Source organism: Oryx dammah, unplaced genomic scaffold (genome assembly GCF_014754425.2).
Source record: "Oryx dammah isolate SB20612 unplaced genomic scaffold, SCBI_Odam_1.1 HiC_scaffold_18, whole genome shotgun sequence".
Classification (NCBI taxonomy): Eukaryota; Metazoa; Chordata; class Mammalia; order Artiodactyla; family Bovidae; genus Oryx; species Oryx dammah.
This window is the reverse complement of record NW_024070202.1, coordinates 86,059,265-86,072,650: the sequence shown is the minus strand read 5'-3', so window position 1 is coordinate 86,072,650 and position 13,386 is coordinate 86,059,265. Positions and strand designations below refer to the sequence as shown.

Here is a 13,386-nt window from a genome sequence, read left to right as displayed (position 1 = left end):
TGCTGAGAAAAGGAGAGCCTAGAGCTGCTGAGAGTAGGGTTTGGGGGGTTGGCACAGAACCCTGCAGAGCCTGCAGTAGAAGCCAGCTTCTCTAGGCTGGAGATGAAGAGATCTGAGCCCTGGGAACATTCAGACTTTTGGATCAAACTTAACCTGAATCAATCACAACTCTATACTTTCCAGTCACTGAATCAATGTATTTCCTTTAATGTTTGTCAGTCTGGGTTGCTTTCTTTGTTACCTGCAATATAAAGAGCCCAAGTTGGTGCTAGTGGTAAAGAAGCTGCCAGCCAATGTGGGAGATGTAAAAGAGGAGGGTGGGGAAGATCCCTGGAGGAGGACAAGGCAAACTACTCCAGAATTCTTGCCTGGAGAATCCCACAGACAGAGAAGCCTAGCGGGCTACAGTCTGTAGGGCACAAAGAGTCCAAAACAACTGAAGCAACTTAGCATGCATGCAAGAAACAGTGCAGGCACAACAGCTTAGACTGGATAATTGTTTGGGTCCCAGAACATGTATTTATTTCAAGAGCACCATGATGCTACCTGTACTGTGAAGGGGACTGTGAAGGAAATAAACCAAAACTAGGCTGTCAGCTGGTAAAATACACATGTGAGACATTCAAGGATGGCTTCCAAGCTGATGCCAGGGAGAAGGGAAAGAACCCAAAGACATAGCTCAGGAGTTAGGAGTTATTACTCAGGCATGCAGGGGTGGAAAGAGGGGTGGGGGTGTCGAGTTGGCACCAGTTTTCCAGAAACGGCTGAATAGTAATCATGTTTTTGTGAATTAAAGGCTCCCCTGCTCTCACAATTGGTTCCTAAGATAATTTTGAAAAGTTTTCTAGTCAATAGAAAGAAATGGTCATTAATGGAAACTGCAGCCTTCATCGTTTAAGAAAGAGTGCTTATTTTCAATGCAGATAAAATATTTACTTAGCAAAAAAAAAAGAAGGCATACTAATAAATGTCAATTATTCAGGTTACTCTAATCAGTGGATGCTAAAGAATGGCAAACCACTCTTTTAAATAAGCACTATATTCATTTGTCATTTTGGAGTCTCTTATTCAGTAAATAGTAATTTTGTTAAACTTTAAGGGTCACAGTTAAATGTTTAGCCTTGATTTTAATATTAGATCAGAGTCATTTTCCATGGTTTGCTCTTTTTCACAAATTATTGCTCTGCCTTGGTAAATTAATTGAAAGGAAATAGAATGAGACTAGGGTGGGCAGGGAAATTTTTCTTTAACTTATTTTAAGAAAAAGAATATTCTTTGTCCATTCTGAACTTAGAAAACCTTTTTTTTTTCTATATGATACTGAAGTATTTAACAATTCATAAAAAAACACAGCATTTACATTAAAATACAACCTTAAATACAGCCCTGTAATTTTTACCAGGAACCTTGTAAAATAGGATGAATATACATGCACGAACACTAAAACAAGAAAGACCATTCAACATTCACATGAAAAAGCAGCATTAAACACAATGTAATAAATATCCAGGATATCAAATCCACAAATTGATCATTATTCTGATTTAGATCCTTTTTCCAGTTAAGCCTTTTACTGTATAATTTATTATAATAACCTTACAAGTTAAACATAACTAATTAAAAACAGAATTCAACTTAATATGACTGCTGAAATAGCACAATTATCAATATACTGCAGCATATTTTAATTTATAACATATAAAACTGCCATTTTGGCAGGAAATACACATCCATATAACTAACTGCTCAATGAACTTCTTCTGCAATGTATAAAAAAATGTCAGAGTCAATAGTATGAAAGGAAACAGAAGCTAATATTATTTCTGAGATAATTTTATTGCCTTAGCTCTTGGGCTTTGGCAAAAAATATCTTAAGTTTCAATATATATCATATAATTAAATACAGTATTTACAAAATAGAAAAAATCCAGCAAAGTATTGTAAAAAATACTGTCTTTACATATTTAAAGTGTGCCTTTCCTTACAATGCATGACAGCCCTTTATATTTTTACCTCTGATTGTCCCATATGCTTTCAGAATCCCTTCTTCCACCAATAATTCAGGGCTGAGATTTTAAGAATGGAAACTAATTAATAACAAGAGTGTAAAGTGAAAGGTAAAGGTTGCTATATACCTTCCTGATGTTTTTCTAGATAAATTCTCTGGGTTAAAAGTCACTTATAATCCAAATCATACAGTTTCCTTTTTATATTTTGCTTCTTTTGTCACTAAATAACTCTAATAAACATGTTTTAAGTGATGTTGTATCACTTAGGAAGATTCTTTCTTCTGAAATGAATGAAAGTTTATGTAGGCATCTACCACTTCTGTTAACCTGTTACCATCTTCTGTTTCTATGCACAAACAGTATTATTTCTTCATGAAAAACTACTGAAAGAATAAATGAGATTCGTGTTTACTGTTCCTTGTTGCTACAATATGTGTTTTTAAAAATGACTAATATTCACCCATCACTACTGAGTTCCACAGTCCAGGATCTTATCCTGAGTATGGACCAGGTCTCTTGGCATGAAGACTACTTTCCGTTCTTCCTTACGAGATAGATGGTCTTCCTTGTATTTCAATTTATATTCCCTAAACCACCAAAATGTGAACCCAAACTTTTTCCATTTCAGAATCCCAAGAAATCCACATGCTTGGTGTGTGATTAGACATCAGATAAGAGGACCTCTGTGAGGGGCTGGAGGATCTGGGAATTCTGAGGAGGAGGCAGGAGCCAACTTCCCCAGCTCTGCACCGTGGGAGGCACCCTCTGGGTGGTATTCCCATTATACTTCTGTCACTGAGGACTCTTGCCCAAGGCTGGATGGAGTGGTTACTTGCAAGTGTGGACATCAGTCATGCTTTCACACCTCCTGCAGCGGACGTAACAGCACCAGATAAATTTGCATTCACATCTCTCTACGTGCCTGACCACATGGGTGTTGTAGCCTCGGCCACAGCAGAGGAGGTTGCAGCCATCTGCGCCCTCCGACGTGCGGTTGCACTCTCTGCCTTGAGTCCCTGGGATCCCGAGTTTCTTATCCTCAACACAGTAATTGGGAGACTTATTGACGTAGAGCAGATCATCCTTGCGTATTGGTATTTTCCTCTGATCTTTTTCTCTCCTATGCATTTTCCTCTTTATTTTGTCTGAGATTTGGACACTGTTTTCATATTTATCCTTCAACAGATGGCCAATCTTTTCAAAAGAAGACATGGTTTTCCAGCATGTTTTCACAGCGCAGGAGCCGGAAACTCCGTGACAACGGCAGTCTAAGGACATCAACTTGGCGACAGCCTGCAACCAACAAGAATTGAGTGAAACATCGTTTATGAACTGTTTTACCCAACAACAAAAGCACCACCCACCTAGTCACTTAACTTTCTGGATATATTTCCTCCTATATAAAAGCAATGGCTATATATTTCAATGAAAATGATAAAATGATTTTTAAAATACTTCAGTAAGAAAGATAAAATAATAATAATTTTAAAATAAGGATGGTTTTGGACCTGAAAAATTCTTTTAGATCACTTAGAACCCAAATGTTTGGTCCTTCTCTTGACCCTAAAGAACAAACCTTTCTAATTTAAAACTGTAGGCCAGGCTAATAATGTCATCAGAGATGAGCTGAGATAACAAAGGGAAGCTACGTTGATTTCTAATCTCTCACTTAACCTTGGGTGTCAGAGGATGTTCATTCATGCCTCCATGTTCCTGATACCATTCATTATAGCATCTTGCTACTTGGAGTGTGGTTCATGGACCAACAGCACCAGCACAGACATGCAGACTCTGAGCCCCCCTCCCCCCAAAACCTGCAGAATCAAAATCTGCATCTTTGTAAGATCCTTGGGTGACTTGTATACACACAAAAACACCTGTGGAACTTTACAAATAACCCCTGAGATTCTCATTTTTGTCAGGGTGGGGTCAAGGCAATGACTTCTACAAAGCTGCTCAGATTATTCCAAGAGCATCCAAGGATGAGATCTACCAAATTGAGTGTGCTCTGGTTTTATCACTGCAAAAATAAGTTATATTCACAGGGGTTTGGAGGGGTGGCATGCTATTTTAGGAGAAACCCTAAATTGGTCCAAGAAAGATGGGGCTGGAGAGTGTGGCCGCTCCCAGCCAATTCTTCCCCTCTTCTGGAAAATTAATTCAAAACATATGTCCTATTCTTGATGGATCAGTAGCACCATTCTAACATGGAAAAGGAATAATATTTATATGATTTTTCACTTCTAAGTGCTGAGTTATTTTATTCAGACTGAGGAATTAAATGAGATTACATACATAGGTAAAAGCCCACTGCCTGACATACATTAAGGTCAAAATAAATGCCCCCTTTCCCTGAAGAGGAAAGTATAGGAAGAGTTGAGATAAAATTTCAAATAGAGCTAACCAAGTGAAAACAATACAGAGATTTCTAAAACAAAAGTTTTAGAGTTCTAATTTCTTACATACTGGGCTAGTCAGCGTAACTTCCTTCAATCCCCAGAGGATGGCAGAGCAGATTAATAAATTGTCAGGGCTAACTGGAGAGTTGACATTCTGTCAACATGCCGGGTAAAATAAAAAATGATCTATCCATTCAATAACTTGGAAATTATGTGTGTAATCTCATCAAAGAAAGAAAAAACCCCACAGCTTAAATTCCACTTACAGTTCTTATCAAAACTATAAAAAATGACAGGGGTTTATACTTAGCAATTTTCTATCACAGTTGACATTGACATGTATGTGGAATGTTACATTTCTTAACAAATTAACTAAAGTTTCTGTACTATCTAATGAGACAGTATTTCAAACAATTTATTGTATTTGCAGACTTGAATGAGAGCATATGGTATTGATTTGTGTAATATTCAATCGTTTTTATTAGTGTTTAAAATAATAAACCAAACAACATGTAAACATTGCCCTTTATAGAATGCAACGCATATGCTTTTTTGAATTCTAAAACTAAGGAGCAAATAGATATGTCTATTTCTTATTATCTTCAGTAAAATTTATCTTTCAGTGATACAAAAACAATTCATAGAGTATGGTACACAAACTGATTGATGGAATTTGATATTCACAAAACCTTCAATTCTTTAAAATATCTCCAGGCAAATAAATGTTAAAAATATTGCAATCTGCCAACTTTTGTTCAGATTTTAAGTGTCTGAAGGATATAAGAAAAAGAGAGCTCAATCAGTGCCAGGTAGCCATAAAACAAATCGTCCAAAGAAAGCCAAAAATCTAAGGATGTAAGTTTATGCGTTGAAACCTGATCATCCTTCATGACAGTCATCACTTGATTTAGGACTGCCTCTTGCTCAGATTCTTGACTGAGGAGCTCACTTTCTTTTTATTAAGCAGTTCAGGCATCATGTAAGGTGTTGCCAATCTGCAAGACACGGAGGACAGAACGGATGCTCACCAAATCACTTGAACCGTTTTAACTCCCTTCTATCGGGAAACTGCATCAAGAGGATACAGTAAGAACCAACTTCTTCAACAAATGAGACACTGCTAGGAGCTCAGTGATATTGGGAGACTCGGATCTGGCAGGTTTTCCTGTAGTTCCTCAGCCCGTAATAGTATCAGTCCAAATCTGGCACACTAATGCCCAGGTTTGAAGGATGAAAGAGAAGACTGATTTTGAATCTGGGGATAACACCTGCTGAATTTGTACTGAAATTTGGGGCAAGTTTACTGCCCTAAAAATCAGATACTTTTAAATACCTGGAGTTAACTAAATTTTCCAAAGGTATTTTTAAGGAATTTTATTCTACTATCTTTTAATTCCATTACCCTTTTGTCCTTAAAAATAAGTGTAAGAAAAGAAAGCATTTTTATTATACATTTGAATATTATTCACATTTATAACTATGACAGAAAGACAAATAAAGTGACACACAATTTAAATAATGATACTTTTGTAAGACTCCAAGGAAGAAACTTGGGCAAATACAGGTAAAATAAAGCAATGCAATCACCACAAGGAGAATTTGATGAAATGCAGAGTTCAAGAGCAGATAACACGCAGACACACAGACACACAGGATTTAACTCTATGGAGCTTAGTGTTTCTCAGAGCACATTTGCATAAATTATTTTACTTGATTTAGCTTGATAGGAAAAAATCCCTTGATTATAGTAGGTAGTTAATGAAGAACATGTACCTATATTATTCCAATTTGACAGAAAAACTAATAGCCTGGTTAAGACATTTGTCTTCCATAAGGAAAATTGGAAATATATGATATGAAGTCTTTATATGCAGCAGGATAATTTCGGTAGAACAAAGAAAAATGAAAGTGGAAAATTCAAGTATATTTAAGAACACTCCAAAAATACATATTCTGAAGTTTTCAGCTGGGAGTTTAATTGATGTCAAATAGCCATTCTGAGCTGCAATGATAGCAGAGTGATTTTCTAGCAAGAAAAGTAAGAGAATAGCAAGAGAATGAGTTGTGTGTGGTTATAAGAAAATTCCTTTCTCTACTTAGTTGAGTTGTTAAGGTTTATAACGATATTAACAGAGGAATGTTTTATTAACTATTGCAAACAGATGTGCACTTTTTGGTACAATATTTTTAAACTAGGGAAGAGCAATTAGGAGCATAGCATTTAATCTACTGGGCTCCCTGTGTTAAGTTTTGGTTTGATAAATTTCTGATGAAGTGAAATAGGAAACATACATCATTAACACTTAATGTAAAAATAGAAACTGCTTGAGAAGTGGTCTAAGAAGTGACTGCCCCCACAACTTTGACTCAGCGGTAACACAGCTGGAGATGACCATTTTCCAGTATATTGCGTTATCCAAACTTCACAGAAATGACCAAAAAAAAAAAAAAAAACCTATTATGAAACATTTTGTGACATTTCATTTTGTCCACTGTCAGATAATCTGTTTAAGTTTTTATGAAAATGGTGACATAAATTGTATGACTATATGCAGAATTCCTATTTCTCTGATCCATTTTGTCCTTTTCAGTTAAAAAATATATTTGTATCTGCTGAAAAGCAAAACATTTGGATGTTATTCAAGTACTTATAAATATTCTTGAAACAGGTCAATGAAATTTGGGGGTGGGGCCCATGCCACTTTTTTGAGTTACTCATCATAAAACAAATTATGGGGTAGGGAAACTTAAAAGTTTATGAGGTGGACATGGGAAGAATGGAAATATTTTAAGCACACCAAAAGAAATACCCATAAATATTCCAAGTCACATTATTCCCAGAAGTTCTGCCCTTGGAAGACATCACATCATTCTGTTAGCCAATCACCATTCAGCAACATTATTCTTGGAGTCATAACTTTAGGAATGGTGTCAGAAACCAAGTGGGAATTAGAGTATTTAAGGTCAGCGGTTAGAAAATAATCTATTCTGCTCACAGCACTACTAAGCGCCAGTACCCACATTACTCTGAATGCTTTCCTACATTTGGAGCTTGGGATTTTGAGATGAGGAAAATCAACTCAATTGAATGCAGACCTTGAAACCTTACACAGAAGAATATGCCTATTAAATTAAAATCCTAATGGCCAATAATGAAAATGTAGTTGTTTGTTCTTCCATGTTAGATAATATCTTGGAAACCTGGTTGATTTTGTTGTTGTTGTTGCGGTAGTGGTGGTGATGGTGGGTTTCTTTTTTTTTTTGACCACCAATGGAAAGAAAAATATTAAAATGTTTTGAATTGTAATACTTCATGAGAAAAGACCAACAAAAACATCAATGTAGTACCCTCAAAATATCCAGGTAATATTTTGTAATATTTTAAGATTCCATCTTGACCAATGTGGAAAAAATGAGATTCTGTAGAAAAAACTGAAATTTATCCAAAATGCATATATACCTATAAGCTGAATTTTTGCTGCATAATTAGAATAATAGCAAAAACCTCAGTAAAGTGAGTAGACTGTTTTATTGCCAACAAACAGTGGATTTAAATTAATGCTGAATAGTTGTATGTTTTTAATAAAATCAGAATATAAATAGATCAGATCAAAGTTAATAGTTACAGAGGCAAATATTACTACTTAATTAAAAAAAACACATAAGATGGAATAAAATTAAATAACCGCCTAATATCACTAATATAAATCATTTTAGAATACTTCGGGACTTTTCATACGGTTGGAGAGAAGTTTATTCAAAAAGAATGTATTATCACATGAATTTCCAAGTTTTGTGTTCTGATTAAAATCTTTTTTTGTCTCTACCCAACTATTCAAAGAATGACTAAAGAAGTTTTAAGATCTAAGGTGACAATAAATATTCATTTAATTGTTTTCTTGTTTTTAAAACACACTAATTTGACCTGGAGTTTTTCTCTAGTTTAACTCTAGAGCTTTAAGGAACAAATGTTAATTACATCTAATCTCTTTTACGTTAATATGTTAGAAATAATAAAAATTCCTTTATTAGATGTTATTTAAACTGAAGTGAAAACTCATTCATTTAATCTTTTTAAATGTAAGACTTTATCAAAAAGAGACATGGTGTCAGCAGGAGTTACTTTAGTGAAATAAATTAACTTAGAATTTCAAAACAAAAAAGTAAAAAGCTTGCATAGCTATTTACTGATTTTCCTATTTCCTAATTTTCTACTTTGAATTAATATTCAAATTGAACTGAATATTCAAATTTGAATTTGAAATGTTACAGTGATATATTGAGTTTTCAGTTTTAGTATTTTAAACCAAAGTGGTTAAGTAAAGAAAACTGGCAGAAACTTGCAACTATTCCAAGCGGGTTCCATTTATTCACTTTCCAAAAATGTAAAACAAATGCAACATACACTTTAAATAATCCTGAGAGATACCACAACTTACTTTAATTTATTGCAGGAGAATGTGGCAGATTGCAACGACTACTTTGGGACCTTTGCAGGTTACTGAATATTTACAATAATATAGGATATGTGGTGATATTCCCGTCCTGAAAAGATTATTACAAAATAGAAAATATATATTCCTAAGAGAGGTTTTAACTGTTTTTGGAAAGTCACTACGAATTGCCAAGTAATTCAACTATGTTGTAGAACTCAAAGCTTATTGCATCAATATTGATTAAAGTAAGTATATAAAAGTTAAATTAAGCTACAAATTACTCCATTTTAAGAAAATTTAGTATTAAATTTTCATTTATAAGGTTAATTAGGTAATTCAAATTTTCCTCTCCTTGAATCTTTAATAATTTAAAAATACCCAAATATTTAATACATCTATAGGTCCTTTACATTTATCTATACTTCTCAGTTTTTACAGTGAATCTACATTGCTTTATAATAACTAGTTCCTTTAAATAAATTTTGTTTTTTACAAAAATTATTGAGCTATGTATTCTGTAATGTATTTGAGAACATTGTGCTAGAGAAAGGACAGACTGATAACTTCTTTAAGTTGCCGTTGCCAATGAAAAAATATATTTTAAAAAAATAATGAAAATTCAAATTTGAGAAAATGAAATTTGATTCAGTCCCATTAGAAAAGCAGATACTGTAAGTCTTATTTGGGTTTCTACAACTAATCATCTAAAGGGGTGGAATAAAATGACCCAATAGGCACTAGTACTTCCATTATTTTATAATTGGTGTTTTAGGTATACAAATATACAATCACAAATATTAATACATTCTGTAACAAGATTCAAGTCACATCAGATGGAAACTTAAAACTAAATCAATGTGGTCAGTACAGGCTCATGAAAGAAAAAATATATATAGTTGCTGTTATACATTTATAATAAAAATTTCATATATATATGTATATTTATATATTTACCCTGAAATTGTTTAGTTTTTAAACCATCTGACTATTTGGTCAGATAGATCTAGAAGTGTAACTCTAGTGCTATTATACCTAAAGGCACTGGATTTCTATTCCATTTTCTAATACATACCTGCCTTCCAGCTTCATTGTTATGTAGGTTCATTGCTAACAGTACTTTGCTTTCCTTTGCCGTGGTGTTTCTGATGGGGAAATCTAGGAACTTTCTGCTGAACGACATGCCATACTGGACATCATCGGAGCATCCCCCCCAATGCCAGCCTTCACTCGCTGAGCCGCCGTTCTGCAAGGTGGTGTCACAGGAACACTCTGTCATGTTGCCTGCGCTGCATGACCTGGTCACAGAATGCACCAGGCCTGCAGCCATCACAGCATAAATAAATGCTGTTTCCTTGGTGCCTAGAATAAGAAATAAGTTGCTCAATGAAAGAGCCATACCATTCTCTGCTTATGTTCATAACAAAGCCGCCGACTTACCCTCTTATCAGGAAAGCAACTTTTCAAGGGATGCTTTAATGAGTACACATTTACAAAGGACAGTTTCATATTGATCTCATCTTTTAAAAAAGCAACATTGATTTTCAGTATGATTTTCCTTTATTTATGTCATTAATTGTCCTCATATCTTAAAATCATCTGTTTGTATTTTAAATTTGAGATATATGTCAGCACCCAGCTCAGTACTTAATAGACAATGAAAATTCAACAAGTACACATTGAATTTAAAATCCCTTGCATGGACATCATATATAGTAAGACAACGCCCCAAGGAGCCCCGCTTATCTTACTCTTTAAATTTAAAACATTATCACAAAACACAGGCTGAAAAATTGGTGTGACTTTTGTTTGTACAAAAAAACACATGTCAGGATGCAAACTAAAATCAAGTAAAGACTAAAGCAATTAGGAGATAAACGTTATAGTTTACTTTCACATCAAAGATGTTTTAATGATATACTGAATAACAATATTAATATGAAAGTTAAATATTATAGTCATATTCCTATATACCGTAATATATCCTCTCACACTACTAAGGGCAATTAAAGATAACTGAGATGTCATCGGTAAAAAAAATTGTTATGGAAAATCACTGAATACTGAGTATGCATATAACACACCTGCGATAGGTTTCAAGCTAAAATCTTTGGAAATTGAAGTCCTATTAAAATATTAGTAAAATGGACTAGTAGGGACTCAGCAGGCGACTTTCCCCCTCCTTAGAGATGTTCAGATTGAAGTAGAAACGTTATCACGCCGTTGTCCAATAAACCTTTTCAACAGCTGATGCCTCTACATTTCAGCAACTGTGAAGAACACATCCTCTTTTTTCTCTTTTTTTCTTTTTGCAGGGAGTCAGTGCTCTTTCGGAAGGGTGTGCCGGCCAAAGCGCAGCGGGGCAAAAGCGAGGCGGCGGTGAGTGTAGGGACCCGGCGGGGAAGGGTCAAAGGTGGAAGGGGAACGGAAACGAGTATGAAAAACGACTAAGAATCTTTCAGAGCTCAGGTTCTGAAATTCTCTGAATCTGCTGACACCTCTGTGCCTTTATCCTTACTAAGTCGCTAGGCACGTGGGAGTGGAACTTTGTTTCCCTGCCGATTCCCGCGCCTCGGATGTGCGCACAGAAGAAAGGGTAGAAGGAAAGGAATAGAGGGGAAAACCAAAGTCGTGCTCGAGTTAGCCTCACGAGGATTGTCCGGGACAGTCCCTTTTAAATCGCCATTATTCCGTCTACGCGGTGTTCCCGGGAACCAACCACCGTGGGGTTTCGCTGCAATTAGCCACTTGTCCAGGGCTCAGTGCGCAGCGGAGCTGTTTAAATCAAAGCAGATGCGGCCTCGGCATTCCCTGCAGCCGACATCATGTTTCTCCAGCTGGTCCCCCACGTAGGGGGGCGCTACGGGGTCCGAGGGGTAGGCGGGGTGGAGCGTCAGTTTTTCTTCCAGCTCCAGCCCGGCGCTGCGGGAAGGAGGAAGAGCTACACCTCCACGCGCTGCGCTCTGGACCTGGGTGTCACCCCACCCCCACCCAGGACCGCACCTGCACCCGGATCTGGCTTCCGTCGCCCCTCAATTTCCTTCCACTAAAGGACCTCTCTGGGGAATTTAAAGAGCGACGGGACCGTACGAGCACTGTTTAATTTACAGGAATTGCAAGTCTCGCCCTCAGTCCCGCGCCAGCCGCGAGTCCCGGGACTCACCGCTGCTCAGCTCGTAGCCAAAGAGAGGGCTGGTGCCCGGCGGGGAGGCGGCAGCCACCAGGCAGTTCCATCTCTCATGCCTGAACTGGCTTCTGCACTCCTGAATGCCCAGCCGGGCGCCCTCGCGGATGCTCGGCAGCAGGTACGGTTTCCTCTTGCACAGCTCCTTCTGGCGGCTGTTCAGAGGCAAGTTGGCACAGCCCAGCTTCTCTGGAACCCCAAAGGAGGCGATGCCCAACCACCTGTAAGACACGGCCGCCCCTAGCGTAAGCCGCTGCCCTGCTTTCCTCCCCAAGCCCAGATGTTTACCCGAAATTTAGGTCACCCGCCCTAGGACTCCCGCCCCTTCTCCCCCGCCCCAGCTGAGAGTTCCCTGAGGCTGTGGACCCCCTTTTGCCACAAATCCCGTGCGCCCCTGCTGCCCCCATACTCACATCCAGTTTCCTTGGGCTCCGCAGGGGAACAGCGCGAGCACGGCTGCCCACAGCGCGCACAGGCGGGACAGTCCCAGGAGCGCTGCTCTGTCCATGGCCCCCGCATGGAGTCCCCCAGCCCCAGCCACTCCTCTTCGACCTCCCCACCCAGAGGCCCACCAGGCCAGAGGTCAGTTCCCCCGCACCAAGTTGTCCCTTGCCTCCCTTGTCCCTGCAGACAGCGTAAAAAGAAGGCCAGCTGTAGTAGGTGTTCTCAGCAGCTTTCCCCTCGCGAGCGGGGAGCAGCGTGAGGAAGTTGAGAAAGTAGCCTGGGGCCCTCCTCCGGCGCCAAGTTGGAGATGTGCAGGAGATGCGGGAGCGTCCGTCGCATTCCAAGGTGAGAAACTTCTGTTGATGTAGCTCTGTCTCCATCGCCCCGGGCCTCTCCTCCCATCTCCTCCCCCCTCCCTGGCTGCGCCTGGAACCTGATTGGCCCAGCAGCGGCCCCTCATCTCATCATCCCGGGACTTCAGGCTCCCATTGGTTGAGAGCGGACTCCGCGGGGGGCGCTCGGGCCCGCTGCTTCCCGACGGCAGGTCCAGACCCTGTGTTCCTGACCTTTCCTCCCGTCTCAGTCTCCGGAGAGTGGATCTCTGCGGGAGGAATACTGATACAAGCCGAAGACTATAGGGGCGCTTCTGTGTTAATAAACCTGGGCGAAGGTGTGGGTTGAATGGGCGATGTTTGAGAGCCACCCACCCCAGTTGCATATGGATTAATTATACTTTGGGTGGAGTGGCTGGAAATTCTCACTGCTCACGTTTCTTTCCTCTCTAACTCACAGAATAGTTTTTTGAGTCCGTGTTGGTACCAAAAAGTTGACTTTTCCACACCCTGATTGAGGTCTCACCATGTCAGCTGACTTGAGAATGAGAGAAATACTGCCAAGCTTGACATCTGTCGTCATCT

At 38.6% G+C, this 13,386-nt stretch overlaps 1 protein-coding gene across 1 annotated transcript; it reads right to left on the bottom strand.

The window, feature by feature from the left end:
• Positions 1 to 496: 496 nt before the first annotated feature.
• Positions 497 to 12,946, bottom strand: WNT16 (Wnt family member 16). The gene is made up of 4 exons (XM_040259516.1): positions 12,439 to 12,946; positions 12,005 to 12,246; positions 9,917 to 10,203; positions 497 to 3,302 (listed from the first exon to the last, which is right to left on the bottom strand). The coding sequence occupies exons 1-4, from the start codon at positions 12,531 to 12,533 to the stop codon at positions 2,838 to 2,840; spliced, it is 1,089 nt and encodes a 362-aa protein (XP_040115450.1). The 5' UTR covers positions 12,534 to 12,946; the 3' UTR covers positions 497 to 2,837.
• Positions 12,947 to 13,386: the final 440 nt, after the last annotated feature.